At 30.6% G+C, this 16,954-nt stretch overlaps 4 protein-coding genes across 4 annotated transcripts; 3 read left to right on the top strand and 1 right to left on the bottom strand.

The window, feature by feature from the left end:
• Positions 1-3,289: 3,289 nt before the first annotated feature.
• HELRODRAFT_132330 (hypothetical protein) lies at positions 3,290-4,910 on the top strand (the record flags this gene model as incomplete). Its single annotated transcript, XM_009010676.1, has 3 exons — positions 3,290-3,943; positions 4,064-4,481; positions 4,795-4,910. Coding segments are annotated over 3 exons (1,188 nt in total), but the record flags the coding sequence as incomplete, so codon positions are not given.
• Positions 4,911-8,051: 3,141 nt separating this feature from the next.
• On the top strand, positions 8,052-11,563 carry HELRODRAFT_63549 (hypothetical protein; the record flags this gene model as incomplete). Its single annotated transcript, XM_009010675.1, has 6 exons — positions 8,052-8,137; positions 8,616-8,709; positions 9,518-9,623; positions 10,593-10,735; positions 11,352-11,420; positions 11,486-11,563. Coding segments are annotated over 6 exons (576 nt in total), but the record flags the coding sequence as incomplete, so codon positions are not given.
• Positions 11,564-13,132: 1,569 nt separating this feature from the next.
• Positions 13,133-15,660, bottom strand: HELRODRAFT_63593 (hypothetical protein; the record flags this gene model as incomplete). The annotated part of the gene is made up of 2 exons (XM_009010674.1): positions 13,133-13,346; positions 15,455-15,660. The coding sequence occupies 2 exons, from the start codon at positions 15,658-15,660 to the stop codon at positions 13,133-13,135; spliced, it is 420 nt and encodes a 139-aa protein (XP_009008922.1).
• Positions 15,661-16,259: 599 nt separating this feature from the next.
• HELRODRAFT_158666 (hypothetical protein) lies at positions 16,260-16,670 on the top strand (the record flags this gene model as incomplete). Its single annotated transcript, XM_009010673.1, has 2 exons — positions 16,260-16,452; positions 16,549-16,670. 2 exons carry the CDS (start codon positions 16,260-16,262, stop codon positions 16,668-16,670), a joined length of 315 nt encoding a protein of 104 aa, XP_009008921.1.
• Positions 16,671-16,954: the final 284 nt, after the last annotated feature.

Here is a 16,954-nt window from a genome sequence, read left to right as displayed (position 1 = left end):
AGAGAACACATGGCCAACATACATAGTCACCAAAGGTCAAAAATAAAAAGATGTACATATAGAAAGATACAGGAAGATAGATAGCAAAGCGTTCGTGCGAATGAACGAACGGATGTAAAGATAAAAGAATGCATGCATTGGTGAATGAATGATCGGATAGAGAGACAGATAGTTTGATTAACATGTCGACTGCTGTGAAAACTTTGGATTGATGAAAATTAAACAAATTGAAGCTAAAGAGTTTGTTGAATAATTTTAGATTAATGAATGTCGGCGCTTTTATATGATAAAATTTCATGGATAATGTGTTTTTTATTGGAAACTTTTGAATAATATCTTCTGAAATTTTAATATCTATTGCTTACTCTCTGAGATCAAGCTATAGTTGGCTATAAATATAACAAAGCATCATAATTTGTAACTACATAAATAAAGCCTCCAGCATAACGAAGCATAATGTGGAAGTTCGCCAGCCGGTAGGCGTGCCATCTTTCGCGCTGATGTTACCATCATACCATTATGATGCGGTGCTTGCGCGTGCATGCATGGTGGGTTTGTGCGTCGTGTGGTGTGGGTGTGCTGCCCAACTCAAGGGGATCCCTGTCAAGCACGAAGATCTCAAACCGGCTTGGCTCTATATGATCAGAAAATGATACTTAATATACAAAAATATTATGCAAATGCATGAAACAAATTAACAAAAAAATCAAAATGAATAAAATCTTTAAAAATGAATAAATATTTATTAATAAACTATAAAAATGTAAAAATTTGATGAATTTGACAAATAATTGTGCATGGGAACTAAAAAATGACACCAGACCCTAAAGCTCACTGAAAATGTTCACCATTTCGTTCGAGAGCCAGTATAAGTATACCAAGTATATGGTACAGCCTTTGTGGTGTTAAAGTTTAGGTTAATTACGTGTGTAAAATAACGTGTAAGCACTTTCTGTTTGACAGACCTGCATCAAAAAGAATAAAAAACAAAATAAAAAATACACTCAAAGACTCAAATTTGTGTGCATAAAAATGTTGTTAAAAGAGAAAAATTATTTATGTCAATAAATCTCTGAAACAAACTGAGTCATTTGTTTCAAAGTTTATGAATAAGATGTTTTCAATTAATTGCATTTCTGTTTATCTAAAACATATTCGGATCGTGGACCGAGTTACTCCAGCTGGCCTGACAGTCATGTTTTTGTTAAAGGATACTAAGCAATAAATTGTGATGATTTTTGTGTTTGAATGTTTATACGTTAACCAATCATTTAAATATCTGATATCTAAAAAAATATAGGAGACTGACCGATAATTCTTGCATCATTTTAGCTCGCGCCCTCTTAATTCAAATCTTAAGAAAAACAGCAGATATTAAGATGTATTAAAATGATTGTCAACGTTGAACTGACAGGATGTTTTCTGAGCGCCCGTAAAAACTCGCGAGTTTGGTTGGTGGTTGAATAATCGAATTAACACGTGTAGTTAGTGCAGTTCAACAACTGAATTAGACGTTCTAACATTTTAAATTTTTTGCTCAAGTAATTCCACAGAAACTGCTGATAAAGAAGAATCCTTGTGCCTGATCAATTCAGTAGAGCGTTCCGAATCTTCAAAGATGCTTTAAATCAGTTTTATTATCCAAAATATTGTTGATCTAAAATTTAGTAACCTCAAAATGCATAGAAGATGTGAAAGGCCAGCATCGACATTTCAGAGTGTATAACGTCTCTATTTGCATGTATCTATTAATTTATTGTTGAATGAGCTTCCCATTTGAAGGCCTTTATCATGGTTGCATTTAATTAACGAACAGACGCTAATATGTATTGATCTGGACATGGGCTGAACAACAATCTGGCCTTAAATGATATACGATAAAAAACAAACAGCTTCACCGTTCGTGCAAATTATTTCTATGCTATTACAGCTGACAGTAACTTGTTTTGCGCGTGTGCAGAACTGATTGCAAAAACAAAAGGCACGTTTGCGCTTGTACGCATCTAAAGTGGACATTACATTAGGCAGGCGCGAGACATGCAACGAATCGCGACAAATGAAAGAGGATCATTCGATGATAAAACATCGACCGACACGCTGTTTGGCTTGTTTGTGTTTCCCTACAAGCTGCAGCAATGTATGTTTACAGTTGCAACCCTCTTAAATGCACTATCATTTTTATTTATTTTTCCATTTCAACTTATCTATATTTTAGAGCTAGCCTATATTGTTTCATACTATTTGTGTACAAAGTATGTTTATTATATCTAAATAGGCATAACAGTTAATTAAAAAACTTAAGTGTCAGGCTAGCAGAGGCGTAACCAAGAAAAGGCTTCTGGGTTAAAGGAAAATCCTATCACAACAAATAGTTTTGTTAGAGTTATGTTTAAATTTAACAAAATTTTTATTTAAAATCATAAAAAACATTGTTTTAGTCTCCGCAACATTAACATTTGGCAAAATTGTTTTAAAAACAGTGCTGCCAATCTAACGGTTGCAAAAAATGTAGAATGAGTAAAAAAGCTGGCTAAGCAGTTGTAGGTTAAAATTAAAGATTACAAGTACAACAAAAATACAAAAAAACTGTTAAAAATTAAATTGCCTTAAAGCCATTAACACTTTTAAGTTTAAATTATCTAAATTTTTTGCACAAACATTTTGTTTCTTTTTACATGAACAGATCAAGCAACAACTATTTAATAAATTAAGTTTACTTAATCTGTAAGAAAATATTTTTACTACTAAAAGATGTATAGTTTTATAGACGAGATCGAATTTGCTTTTGAATACTAATGGAAAGTTTTTTTTACCAGTGTTACTCTTCTATGGAATTTATTGTAAGTTCATAACTCATATTTGAAGTTTGTTAGTTTTCAGATGGGCATACAAACTTTGCGGTTTAAGCCCATTATATTCTCATTATGTCATGTGTTGTATCATGTATAAAATTTTTTATCATTTATTTATTTTGAATTAATTTTTTCTATTTCAGAATAAACATCCACAAAATATACTTCACCAAAGCTCCTCATGGCCTAATTTCATTTACTGATTTTTGAGAGAGACTTATTGGTTACAAGTTGAATTGTTAGAGCCAACCATTTTCTATTTCAATATGGAAGAAACAAACATAACGAACGTGCTCACCAAAAATGTATCTACTTACTTTTTTCAACAATCCTCCGATACTTATTACAATTTCAGTCTAACTACCTATGCCAATGTTTCACTGAATTTTAATACAAATGGATGCAATTTTTCAAAAGATGTGTGGGAAAATGACGTCTACAAGATAACTCTCCTTTCAATCATAATTATTTGCATCGCTTTAGCAACCACAGGTGGCAATCTCCTTGTTATGATTTCCTTCAAAATCGAACCTCAATTGAGAACAATCAGCAATTGTTTTCTACTGAGTTTGGCTGTGGCAGACATAACAATTGGACTCTTCTCGATCCCATTATATTCAATGTACCTGCTTCTAGGCTATAACTGGCCACTTGGTCTTTTTGTTTGTGACGTTTGGCTCTCTCTTGACTACACAATGAGCAACGCTTCCGTGGCCAACTTACTGCTAATAAGTTTTGACAGGTATTTTTCGGTTACGAGGCCTCTAACGTACAGAGCTCACAGGACTCCCGTGAAAGCAGGCATCATGATAGCGTTGGCCTGGATCATTTCCATTCTCTTGTGGACGCCGTGGATCATGATATGGCCGAGAGTTTCTGAAGAGAAAAGATCAAAGAATGATTGCTACATTGCATTTTTGGATAACACAAGTACGGGAGGAATTGTCCTCACGTTTGTCACAGCCTTCGGAGCCTTTTTTATACCTGTATTTGTCATGTGCATTTTATATTTTAAAATTTATCGCGAAACTGAAAAAAGAAAAAAAACTTTTGTGGGCTTGCTAGGTGGCGACCCCGGAACCAAAGACAAGGTTTTAAATTTTTTTAATAGAATACATCTAAAATCAATAAATAAAAATTTGTTTTTTGATTGCCAGGAATCACACTTTTACACGAAACAACCTACACAATCTGAACCAACAATCAAGAAGAGCAACGACAGTTATGATCGTAATAAAGAAGACAACTTCAATAAGGAGAATATTTTACAAAACAGAACCAAGCAAATAAATCAAACTAATAAAATTGACAACAATGGTCATAATCAAAGTTTAATTAGGCAAAAATCGAATGAAAATGAAACTAAGCCACAAAAAATTCCAATTATTCCCCGGCATTTATTTACAAAAATGCCTAACAAAATTGTCGCACACGACAAAATTTCAACAAATAAATTCGGAACAATCTCCAGCCAAACACGCAAGAAGCGGACAGGTCAAGATCAAAAAGCTGCAAAAACGTTAAGCGCCATCTTGTTGGCGTTCATCATCACGTGGACTCCTTACAACATATTTGTCCTCGTTCAAGCTTTCTTCCCGTGTGCTATACATCCAACATTATATGCCGTTGGTATGTTTCAATAGCTTAATCTGTAGTATAAGCAATGTCAACAAGTTTTTCATTTTGGTTTAGACGCACTTTTATAACTCTTATTCTATTATTCGTATTATTATTATGATTGGAAAATGCAAAGTAGCTCATTGAAATTGCATAAAAACTGCTCTGGCGCGACGGTCTGTATAGTGAGAAGTTACTCAATATTTTTTCAATACAATGCATCGCCAGATTAAATCTGCTTGATTAAAATTAAATTTCAATTGACTTTCAACAAAAAAAAAACATGATCTGTATCATATTGAATCATTACAACACGTCACATCAGGTTATTGGCTGTGTTACTTGAACAGCACAATCAACCCAGTCTGCTACGCCTTGTGCAACGAACTGTTTCGATCTTCGTTCTTGAGGATATTGAGGTGCCAGTGGAGGAAGACTCGGCCGACGTACTTCCATCAAAACTCAAACAGCGTCAGAATTTAACGAAGAAGCAAATGACATTTTGTACAATTCTGGTTGTAAAGCCTTTTATTTTCATCTACCAACAAAATGAAATATTTAATTTCAAATTCGACAAAATGCATTACATGCATGATATAGATACATAGATATATGATCAATAGATATAGAAAATTATTGATGTGACATATTTTCATGGATACGTACATATTTGTAAGTAATTATATAGAAAAGAAGTATTTTCTACAATATATGTAAAACCACAAACCAGAATTAAAAGTTTGTTGAGAGTAAATTAATTTTTATAAAATCAATAAACACTTGGCTATTTTCATGTTAAAATTTGTTTAAATGTTTTTTGTTAAGCATCATTATCATGTTCATTATTACAAGTTAATTAAAAATAAAGTTTATCGTTTATCTTCCCAGGCTCTCAAACATTTTTTAACCAAAAGAGTTTTTTGACAAGAATAAATACAGATGTATTATATACATTTGTAAACCAAAATTTACTTGACGCAAACTGTGAAAAACGCGTTGTATATAGAATCTAAAATTTTCTGTGAATAAGGCTCAGAGTGTGGTTAGGGTTTGATATATATATATATATATATATATATATATATATATAACGTATACTATTATAATATATATGTACGTTTTTCACAGTATGCATCAAGTAAATTTTGGTTTACTAATTTATATAATACATCTGTATTTATCTGTATTCTTGTCAAAATCTTGGTTAAAAAATGTTTGAATTTTTTTGGTTAAAAAATGTTTGAAAGCCTGGGAAAGATAAACGATATATATATATATATATATATATATATATATATATATATATATATATATAAGTTTAGTTCAGCATGAATTTGGAAAATAAGTTTATTTTGAATTTTAATAAACTAAACGTTCACCAAAAAACTTTAGTGAGAAAAATCGAAAAAACGAACTACAAACATGTTAACGCCAAACATTCGGTAGAATTTATAGAATATTGTAAATATATATATATATATATATATTTAAACTATGATGAAACAAAATTATAAAATTTCATAAGACTTGTTGCACAACACGCCATTCGTTATCTCAAATATTCAAAGGTTACCCCAGAACTCGGTAAAAAAGTTTTGAATTCAATTAAACAATGTGAAAATTGCGGATAAAAATAAATTCTCTGATTAATATGAATAAGCAGACCTAACGCAGACCAAAGTTATATATGAATAACTTACATTCACAAGCTACACTCGGCTGAAATTTTAGCTCGGCTAGGTAACAATGAAAACTATCTATCAAGAAGAGTAACAAAAAGTTTAAAACCAAAAATATTGGACACATTAAAAATTTGTTAAGAACTAACAATAGGAAAGAAAATACAACTAATAGTTGTTGACAAACGTTGACAAAAAATCTGTACTTTCGGATAAGCTTGAAAGCAACATACATATTTATGCTCAGAAAAAAATATCTACCACCCAGCCTCGTGGCGAAAAATTAACTCAAGATTAAATACAGTTCAGAAAAATTGTTGACAAGAAAAATTAAGAATACACTTCATTAAAAGCGGAATAAACTTTAATTTGAAAAACTGTTTTCTCCATGGATATATAGGGTATATATCCATGGTTTTCTCACTAAGCAATGTTCAAAAGTGTCGTAGAGACGTTGTTACTGACTTTCTCACAATAAATGGCGTAAAGATGTTATCATTAATCCAGTCATCAAGTGCTCTGAAGTGCTATTTAATAGTGAATTAACTATCTTAGAATGCACAATTTTGAAAGTTAAAGTTGAGAGCAGTGATGGAAAAAAGTTGAGAAACACCGACTTCGGAATACTCGTTGTAAAACGAAATAGTATTCGATTGGAAATTTAAACATTCAGTCCAAAAAATGATAATATTAGAATGTCTCCTAATGACTGCAATAATTTACCGAAACTCGCGATAATGAAAATAATCTGCATAGTAATAGCAAACATAATTAAAATGACAATTATAATTTATAAAAGTTTCTAGAAAAAAATTTAAATTAATTTGCAAATTTTATTTAAGTGTTTACAATTTTAAATCAACTTTAGTAACATATTAATAGAAATTCTAATCAAATTTATTTAAATATAAAAAGTCTATGGATCTATAGGATTTCATTAATCAGTTGGGCGTCATTGCTAAATCAAAAAACTGGCTGCTTGCTGAAAATCAAACTTTTTTTAACACAATTTTTGATTGACTCATTTCCAGAGTTTGTGACGATGTTAATCAAAAAATACTTCAGACAGATTTTAGACATTTGTTTAAGAAATTTTTTACCGTTCTTTTGTTCTCTACTACTACTCCTGCTACTACTACTACTCCTACTACTTCTACTACTACTACTAATAATAATAATAGAAATAATAAATAATAATACTGTTAATAATTAATAACAATAATCGAGCCCAGTATTTTGAGAACGCGAATCCGCCAATCTAACATGACTCGATACTTTTTACCGAGACCTCGAACATCTTATTTACAAAGAGATTATTTGTTGGACCATTCTTGATTTCTTGATCCTAAGTTATTTGCGTACAGTGTCTTTTATTTTGTTGCATTAATAATAATTTCATCGTTTTTATTATAAAATCAGTTTATTTGTTTAACTGTAAATAATTGTTCAATTTCTACACAGCTGCCTCTTTTGTGCGTTTCGTCTGATTTTGTTAAAAACTTGTATTGTTTTGCGTTCCAAATTCGAAATGCATCTTCAAGCAACTTTTCAATGACAAACAATTACAGTACAGTACAAGGACTGACAACGTTACAACAGCCATCAAATACATCGACCAAGCCAAAATAGTAAAATATAATTAGCCACACATAGAACCACGGAGGTCATGATGGAGACAATTGACTCCATGGCCAGTGGTGATGCTGTGGATAACACCTTTGAAGGCCTTATTAAAGAGGACAAAAGTATTTTCCAAAATATGGATTGGGACCTAGTTGGTGTTGTTTTTCTTTTATGTTTATTTTACAGGCAGATTGATTTGAATTTTGGTTGTTAATGTTCACAGCATTATGCAAATGAGTCAAGTACATGTACAGCTGAAGCTGGTCCAACAGTACATGCTGTCTTCAAATGGAAAGGTCAAGGAGATAAAGTCTTTCTTTCTGGAAGCTATGATAACTGGTCAACCAAACTACCTCTGGTCAGAAGGTTGGTTGGTCAGCATTAGATTGCTGCTTGCATTTTTGTTTTTGTTGTACCTGATAAATACCTGATAAAGAGGAAATAAGTGACATAACTAGTTGGTGCCTATTCTACTTATCATCAGAACATGTGGAATATTGTTTTTATTGACTTTGCAATTCATTTTGTTCATTGAAATTTTCAAATGATACTTAGACCTTGCAGACCAAGAAATGATTCTTGTGTCATTGGTTGATTAATAAATAAAGAGGACAAAATTTGGAATTATAAATAAAAATATTTACAAATTTTTTAAAAAAATTACAAAATATTTTAATTTTAAAATTAAAATGAAAATGTTTACAAATTAATTTTATTTATTATTGATGTTTTAAATATGTCATGCTAAACTAACAAGCTGAAGTTGTTATTGATGCTTGCATTATAATATTTCTTGATAACATATATCAAAATAAATAAATAAAGGAACATATTGACACAACAGTGGTTCCGAGTTTTTCACTATCAAAGAATTACCTCAGGGCACCCATGAATACAGATATCTTGTTGACAATGAATGGGTTGTACATAAGAATGAAGTTAGATTTTTTAAATGGCAATATGCATTAAATTTCATGATTATTTGTTGTTTCTTTTGTTGAACATTTGAAAATGTATTAAAATGTAAATATTTTTTGCAATAATTTAATAAGCTGGTCTTGCTAATTAATTGTTTTATTCAGTTTTTTGTTTGCTTACAAAAAGCAGGATGACTGTGAAAAGATAAATGGAACTTAGCTAGTAAAGCCACCCTAGCAATATTTAAAAAAAATTAACATAGAATCATTGAGAAAATGTGAATTATAATATTACATAAAATGATTAACTGTCAGTTTAAGTAGAAGAAAGCAATAAATGAAGCAAAACATTCAAGCTCTGCAATAAAAATATAGACAGGAATAAGTACAGACAATGTTTACAAAAATTAAAGTGGTTGAGTCAAAATAACAGCGAATACCAAATGCATATTGCAGAAAAAGAAGTCATTTGACAGCAAAATGTCTCATACGAATTTATAATTTTATCAATTTATTAAATGTTTCAAGTGTCTAGAAAAAATTTACAGATTTTACTTTTCAATATTGCTTTTCAATATTGCTTTTCAGTGAATGATCATATTATTGGATATTCCAGTTTATAACTTTTCATGATTTGTTATATAAATTTTTGCCTACATAAACAGGCTTTAAATTGCAAAAAAATTTTGAACACAGTTCATTGTTTTGTTATTATCATTCACTTCTATTTTTACTTCTATATCCTTGTTTGCATTAACTTTCTTTGGCAATAATAAAAATTGTCAACAAGTTGGTAAGTGCTGATGTTTTTGAATATTATTTCATTCAGCCAATTGTGGATGGCAAGATAGGCGGCCAGTGCAACGTCGTTACTGTCAACAGAACAGACTGTGATATTTTTGCTGCATTAAGTGCTGATGATATTAGATCCACAGGTTTCGTATCAGCTTTTGATATTATTTTTTATATGTCAATTAGTTGGATTTGATAAAATGCTTATGTGAAATCAAAGTTACTTCCAGTGGTTTTGTTAGAATTTTAGAGCAAGATAACTTGCTATTTATTTATGCTTCGGGGCAGTTGTTTTGTCTTTTGTGAGAGTGCTTTTTAAATCAGCATTTTAATTCTGCAATCTGACACAAGACATTTTCGTTTTCAATAAGCTGTTAAGCAAGAAAACTGTGACTGAATTTATGACTATTTATAACTTTGGTAAAAAAATTCATTTACACACGAAAAATCTCAAGTTGGTACCCTAAATAATTAGCAACATTATTCGTCACATTACTGTGGAATTAAAATAATAATAATTTCACGATATATATTTGAAATTTGTATTCAAATTTTCATTGAATTATTAAATATTTTTATAATATGGATTTGGATCAACTCTTATATTTGAATGAAAGAATAAAATTAATTCCCAAAGTTTAGTTGTATTATCTAAAGCATCACTTTAAAAAAAACTTGAAAATGCAAATGCTGCAGTTGAATAATTGTTTCCAACAGTGTGCTACAATTCCGCCAAGATTAAAATAAAGTCAAAAATTTTATATCAAATTTAATCAATCTTATGAATACAAAAGGTAAAGAAATGTTTCTCGTTGTAATGCTGCTGTGAAGTTTGTCAACTATGAATTTTGCGTCTTTGTTATAAAAAAATACTCCGCACAATTATGTCAAAAGTGATATAATAATAATAATCTTTCAGTAGTTCAAAGCTGAAAAGATTTTTGATTTCGGAAGTTGGGGTAGGCCAATTTTTTATCCGGATGCACATTCCTGGTCAAATTTTTTAATAATTTAAGTCGTGAAAGGGTAGTAGTTATTGAGGACAATAATGATTCAAGTACGGATTTATTCTTAAGTGTTTTAACATGAAATCTGTCCTCTTCAAATTGAAGGTGTAGTACCTCTATGTACGAACAGTGGTTGGACACAAGATGTCCCTCCGCGAGGAACAGGGTACACATTTATGCGGAGTGGACCACCTCTTTTACCACCTCATCTTTCAAACACGATTCTCAATTTAGAGACACCTCCACAGGTACCTCAAATATTTTTTCTTATTTAAACATGGTTCTTATTTAAACATTTACACAGTTATATCAACAGTTAAAATATTATATGGTATCTCAACATAATATAAAATTGCATTTATGTAGCTCAAAACTAAAAATAAGCACTGACACTGAAAATTAAAATCTCTTGAAAGTTAACGCTTCATTAAGAAATCCCGCCGATACAATGCGCATTGGGGTAAATTGTTTAAAAAATTAGATTTAATTAAACTGACACCACTGGCAAGAAATAAGCAACTGCAACTGGCGCCTTTTGAAATAGTTATTTTAAGGTGTTAAATACAGACCACAGAATATATAACTAGACAAATGAACAATAAAGAAAACCCAATTTGAAATAACTAAAAACACTGGAAAGAACGACTGGAAAAGGTCATAGTAAACTGGGCGTCACTGATGTCCATCTGAATCGGTTAATTGAAAATTTATTACCGATGCGTCAATAAGAATTTTGGAAATTGACAAGATGAATGCTATTTGTCCCAATGGTCCTTCAAAGGATTGAAAAGTATCAAAATTTAACCAATTATTACATTAAATTTGAAGTTTACTTAAATTTGCTGATTGATGTTTAAAATTCAGTGTGATCCAACAATTCTGGTGCAACCAACTCATGTCGTGCTTAACCACCTGTACACATTATCAATAAAGGTAAGTTCAGTACATCTTTTTATATCGTTTTCGAAATTAAACACCATAAATATTTTTTGTTGCAGGACGGAGTTCTGGTTTTAGGCACAACATACCGTTATAGGAAAAAATATGTAACAGCTGTTTTATATAAACCTATTTAATTTTATTTATGCAATTTTTCGATGGACAAATTTTTTCAAACCAATATTTTTTATATTAACTAAAGTAAATCAGTATTGTCATATGACAAACATTCTATTTTATAAATTAATTGTGATTTGAATCTACATAAAAAACATTTTGGCAATCATCCTCCGGGGTGTGAAATTTATAAAAAAAACATTACATAAAGCATACATTACAGAATTGTCCATTACATATTATTGAGTCCTTAAATGTAAAACACATGTTACGTCTGTCAAACTGGTTTTTCAGTCTTTTAGCTTCTGGATCTGCTTCTGCTTGCTGACCTGCTTCTTGAAACCGACCTACTTTTTGATCTTGTGATACTCCTTGACCGAGAAATATTACGCGATTTTCTGGAACCAGATTTTCTGGAACCGGATCTTCTGGACCCAGACTTTCTTGAATTGGATCTATCTCTTGAATGCCGAGAATGTGATCTAGAATGTGTAAAAATATTTTACTTTACTCCACAATGCGTCAATGGTATTATGTAAAATTGCATTATGTGAAAATCTTACACAAATTTTCTGATGTGACTAATTGAGAAATAAATGAAAGCACTACATAAAATGGAATTTTAGAACATTACCTAGATCGATCATTAGAAATTCTTCTGGAACCATTTCTTGAATCATCTCTTGATTTGCCTCTAGAAGACTTATTCCTTAAATTACGTCTCGAACTTGACCTAGATCTGGAATGTCTTCTAGATCGAGATCTGTCTCTACATTAAATGACATTTTTCAAAAATTGAATTCAAGTAAACAATGTAGAATTAAGTCCTATTTTTAAAAAGTTTTGAAATTGGGTATCAGTGAACTGCAAACCTGCTGTGGCTTCTTGACCTTCTGACATTTCTCGATCTGGGACTAGCAAAAATTAAATCGTTTAGTGTTAAATTAATGATCTATAAAAAGATATAAAAACAGTGTTTCCAAAATTATTTATCTTTGTAAATTTCAGTAAAGTCTATTTACGAAAAAGTAGTTAATATGTTCATTACAAGTTTTATAAAACTTTTCTAGTCTTTTTTATGATATCTTACATTTAAAAAAATTTTTAATAAAATTTTGTTTTTGATATCAGCCATCACACCCAGTTATCACTTGCAACTGCTTGATGTTGTAATCGACCCAAGAGATGCATTCAGACAATTTTGGAAAGCATTGATACAGATAAAAAATTAATTAATAAAGCAGCATTCATTGCATGTACCATCCAGTCGATAATGTACCTGTTAATGTCTAGTTAAAGTTTTAGGCATATTTAATTGATTAACTCACTTTTAAATAAATCAGTCGAAGCTGATGTTTGATGAAAGTGATGAATCTTAATACTTAAAAGAGTAGAGTTGATTGCAATCAACATTCTATCAAATCGTTTTGGGTCATGGTTGGTTGGTATTTTGTTGAATGATCTACATCAATTTTGAGTCGATGATTTTAATCATGTCATATCTCAACTACAAAACATAATGCAAAATTTATTAAACATGGATTTTTACAATTTAAATTTTTTAAAATGTTTTTTCTAGAAATGTGAAATTAACAATACCTTCTTCTGCCTTTGCCACGTCTTAGTTCACAATCATAAGCATAATGGCCTCTCTCGCCACATTCATAACATCTATCATCCGGGTTAAATGCCCTTCTACCACTTAATGGAGGGGGAGGTCCACGTCTCGGTGCTGCCTGCCAGGGTTTTGGTTTAGATTTTCCAGTTGAAAATTCTACACGAACTCTGCCACCACATATATTCCTGCAAATGTTGCACATACATTATAAATTAAATGGGTGATAACTTTCAAATCATTAAGTGTCATAGCTCAGTGATTTTTGTTTTTTCTGACGTTTCACTTATTGCCCAGCTTACATTTTTTTATGTGCAATAGCGATTCACGAAGTTGAAACATCTAGCATGTTACACAAACAACATTACAACAGTCACTGCATGAACAACTTCAAGTTATGTATGCTACCATTGAAGTGATATGTTTATGCTCTAAAATAATTATTTTATTTATTTTTGTCAATAAATTTAAAAACTTTTACAATTTAAATGAATAATAATAAAGGCAGATATTAATGAAATTATCAAATTTTTAATATTTTTATTTTTTTTAATTAAGATTAATGTTTTTCAAACTTTTATTGAATGTAGTTTATTTTATAACCAAAAGATAATATATTTGAAAAAATCACTATCTCTAATAGAGAGTTACAAAAGCGCCTCCTACTAATATGCAGAAAGTTGATTGAGAAAAATAAAAGATAGAAAAATTTTAAAAACGTTTGTTTCGTATTTAAATATGTTAACATAGTAATATATTGATTAAATAATTTTATAATTTATAATTGTTTAAGCATTAACTTATAATGACTTATAATAATGAGTAATATATGTTATAATACTTCGAAAAACATTAGGTTAGAAAAATGTTAGATTAATGTTAAAATTTAAGCCTTTAATTATAAATCAATATGTTGTAATATTTAGGAAAGCAATACGATGGCTGACGGCGTGACATTTACTGACCTGGTTGTGCGTCTAACAAAAAAAAAAGAAAAAACAACTATTGATTGGTTCAATTCTTGTTGTGACATTTGTCTGTTTAAATGCGTACAGCAAATTGACCAGGTAGGTTAGGGTTAGTGATTTAAACAATTTAAAACATATTAAAGGTTTAGTTTACTAAATTATACGTGTAATATTAAACGTACAAATTATAATAAAAACATATAAAAGGCTTAATTTACTAAACTATATGTGCAAATTATAATAAAAACATAAACAAATTATCATTAAAAAAATCTATCTACCTATACACGCAAAAGCACCTGCATCTATTTTAATCTCAATGCACTTTTCCAATTGCAGTAGGAGGAGCTTATTTTACTCTCTATTAGAGGTAGTGAATGTAAACAAACGTTGTAGTCCTGGGTAAAATGTGAGATAGGTACTCCTATGGTATCATCCATGTTTACAAACAATCATAATGTACTTTTAATAAATTAACTCCGCCCATTTTGAATTATCTAGTGCTTGATTATTTATTTATATCAAATTGAAAATAATTTAATTAGGTAAGTTTTTTAGATCATTACTTGTCAAATAGTAGAAATAGTGAACATTAAATAAAAAAAAGTTAAAATATGAGTAAATTTCTGTTTTGATAACAATCAATGGCTTATGGGGTGGTTAACAGGGTTAGGACCTCCCTTTTCAACAAAATTTTCAATCATTTCACAAATAAGGAGTGCTTAAAATTTTCAATCATTTGTGAAATGATTGAAAATTTTGTTAAAAATGGAGGCCATAACAAACCCTAACCACTCCATAAGCCATTGATATTTGACAAGTAATGATCTAAAAAACTTACCTAAGAATTAACTTGTATAAAATTATTTTCAATTTGATATAAATAAATAATCAAGCGCTAGGTAATTCAAAATGGACGGAGTTAATTTATTAAAAATACATTATGATTTTTTGTAAACATGGAAGATACCATAGGAGTACCTATCTCACGTTTTACTGTAGTCCTGAATGTAAAGTTTTGCCTTCGTTTTCTCTATAAATATAAATGCTACGATAATAAATTTTTAGTATTATTTTAATCAGCAAATGTCGCTCTATAAGAAAAAAAAGTTTTATAAATTTTTTTTTGAAATTGTGCGACCTGCCAGCATATATACAAGAAAAAGCTGAAATTAATGATTTTCACTTCAATTAAATTTTTTTATTATCATTGCCGGACATACAAAGCACCTTACTATTGTGCAAGTGAGCATGCTTCAACTAGCATTGCGCCCAACTATAAAAAAAAATTAACAACCAAACAAAACATGCTAAAAATGTCAACTTACGATCCGTCTAAAGTCTTCACAGCGTCCTCTGCGTCTCTCACATCTTCAAATTCAACAAACGCAAATCCTGCCGGATTTCTCGCTACCCATAAACTTTTTATTGGTCCAAATGTTGAAAAAGCACTTTCCAATTCATCCTCAGTGGCGTCTTTCGGCAAATCGCCAACATATATTTTACAGTCCAAGGAAGATGAATATCGCGACATTAGGAATCGTTGTAAATTTAGAGAAAGTAGGATACTTTCAAATTAATTCGTTTTGAAACTCGAATTCAATTAATTAAAACACACTCACAATCTTCAACGAACGTCAACCAAGCAAGGCGGACATATAAATAATAAAGCAATATAAAGACTTAGCCAAAGATATTAATTTTCAAAATACCAAAGATACTGTACGTGATAAATTATTATTATAGCTCCTTAGCTGTAATAAATTTTATGAATAAATGTCTATTTGCATACAAATTTAAAATAAAACTAAATTTTATGGAAGCAAAAACAGCCTCATTGAGTTGCATACAAGTGAAAGAAGCGTTTGTTCTAAACGTCAACTTGGAAGCAATTACGTCATTACGCCGTAAATTTACGCTGAAAACGGTTATTTGCTGGAGCCCCCCAGCATCAATTATAAAGGATGCGTAACATCATTTCTTTACAAAATAAATCGACAGGGCAAAATACCAAACACATCTTCTGCTTCACGGCCGGCATTTGCTTTCAATCAATCGATCGATCGATCAATCAATCAATCAATCAATCAGCTTGTAAAGCGCTATTTTGGCGATGTTCAACAGCGCTCCTCAATGAATTTTGCAAAAAGATGGGTCATGAGATCCGCTCTAAAGTTCGTAAATAATGGAGAAGCAGTCAGAGAAGTAGGTAGAGAGTTCCAGAGAAAAGGGCCAGAAAAAGCAAAAACAGATTTAGCAAAAGAGTGTTTAGCACGAGTTAAGAAGAAGCGAGAACAAGACGACGATCGTAAACCGGTGCATTTAGGTTCAATTAATATATCTGATAAGTACTTAGAAAATAATTTAGATTGAGACTTATACATAAATGTGCAAATTTTAAAAATTATTCTATATTTTATAGGTAGCCAGCAAGAGAACAAGATATGGAGATATATGAAAAAAAAATGGACACGAGCAACTAGACGAGCAGCAGAGTTAAAAGCTTTACTTAAAGGATTGAGCATAGAATCAGGAAGACCATAGTAGAACAAGTTACAATAATCAATTTTAGATAAAACTAACAAATTAACAAGAAGGGGAAGAGTAGGATCATCAAGAAAAGACAGGACAAGAACCCAGTCAGCTATAAATATGGGTTTACTTAATATTAGGTCAAAATTTGATATTGTTTATAATTTGCTTATTGATAGTATAGATATTCTTGTTTTGACTGAGACATGGCTTGCAGCATCAGATGACGTGGCTGTAAAACTAGCTATGCCACAGGGTTTAAATTATGAAAATTACTTACACCCGCGTGATCATCT

The sequence above is a fragment of the Helobdella robusta genome (genome assembly GCF_000326865.2).
Source record: "Helobdella robusta unplaced genomic scaffold HELROscaffold_1, whole genome shotgun sequence".
Classification (NCBI taxonomy): Eukaryota; Metazoa; Annelida; class Clitellata; order Rhynchobdellida; family Glossiphoniidae; genus Helobdella; species Helobdella robusta.
This window is presented reverse-complemented; position numbering and strand designations above follow the sequence as displayed.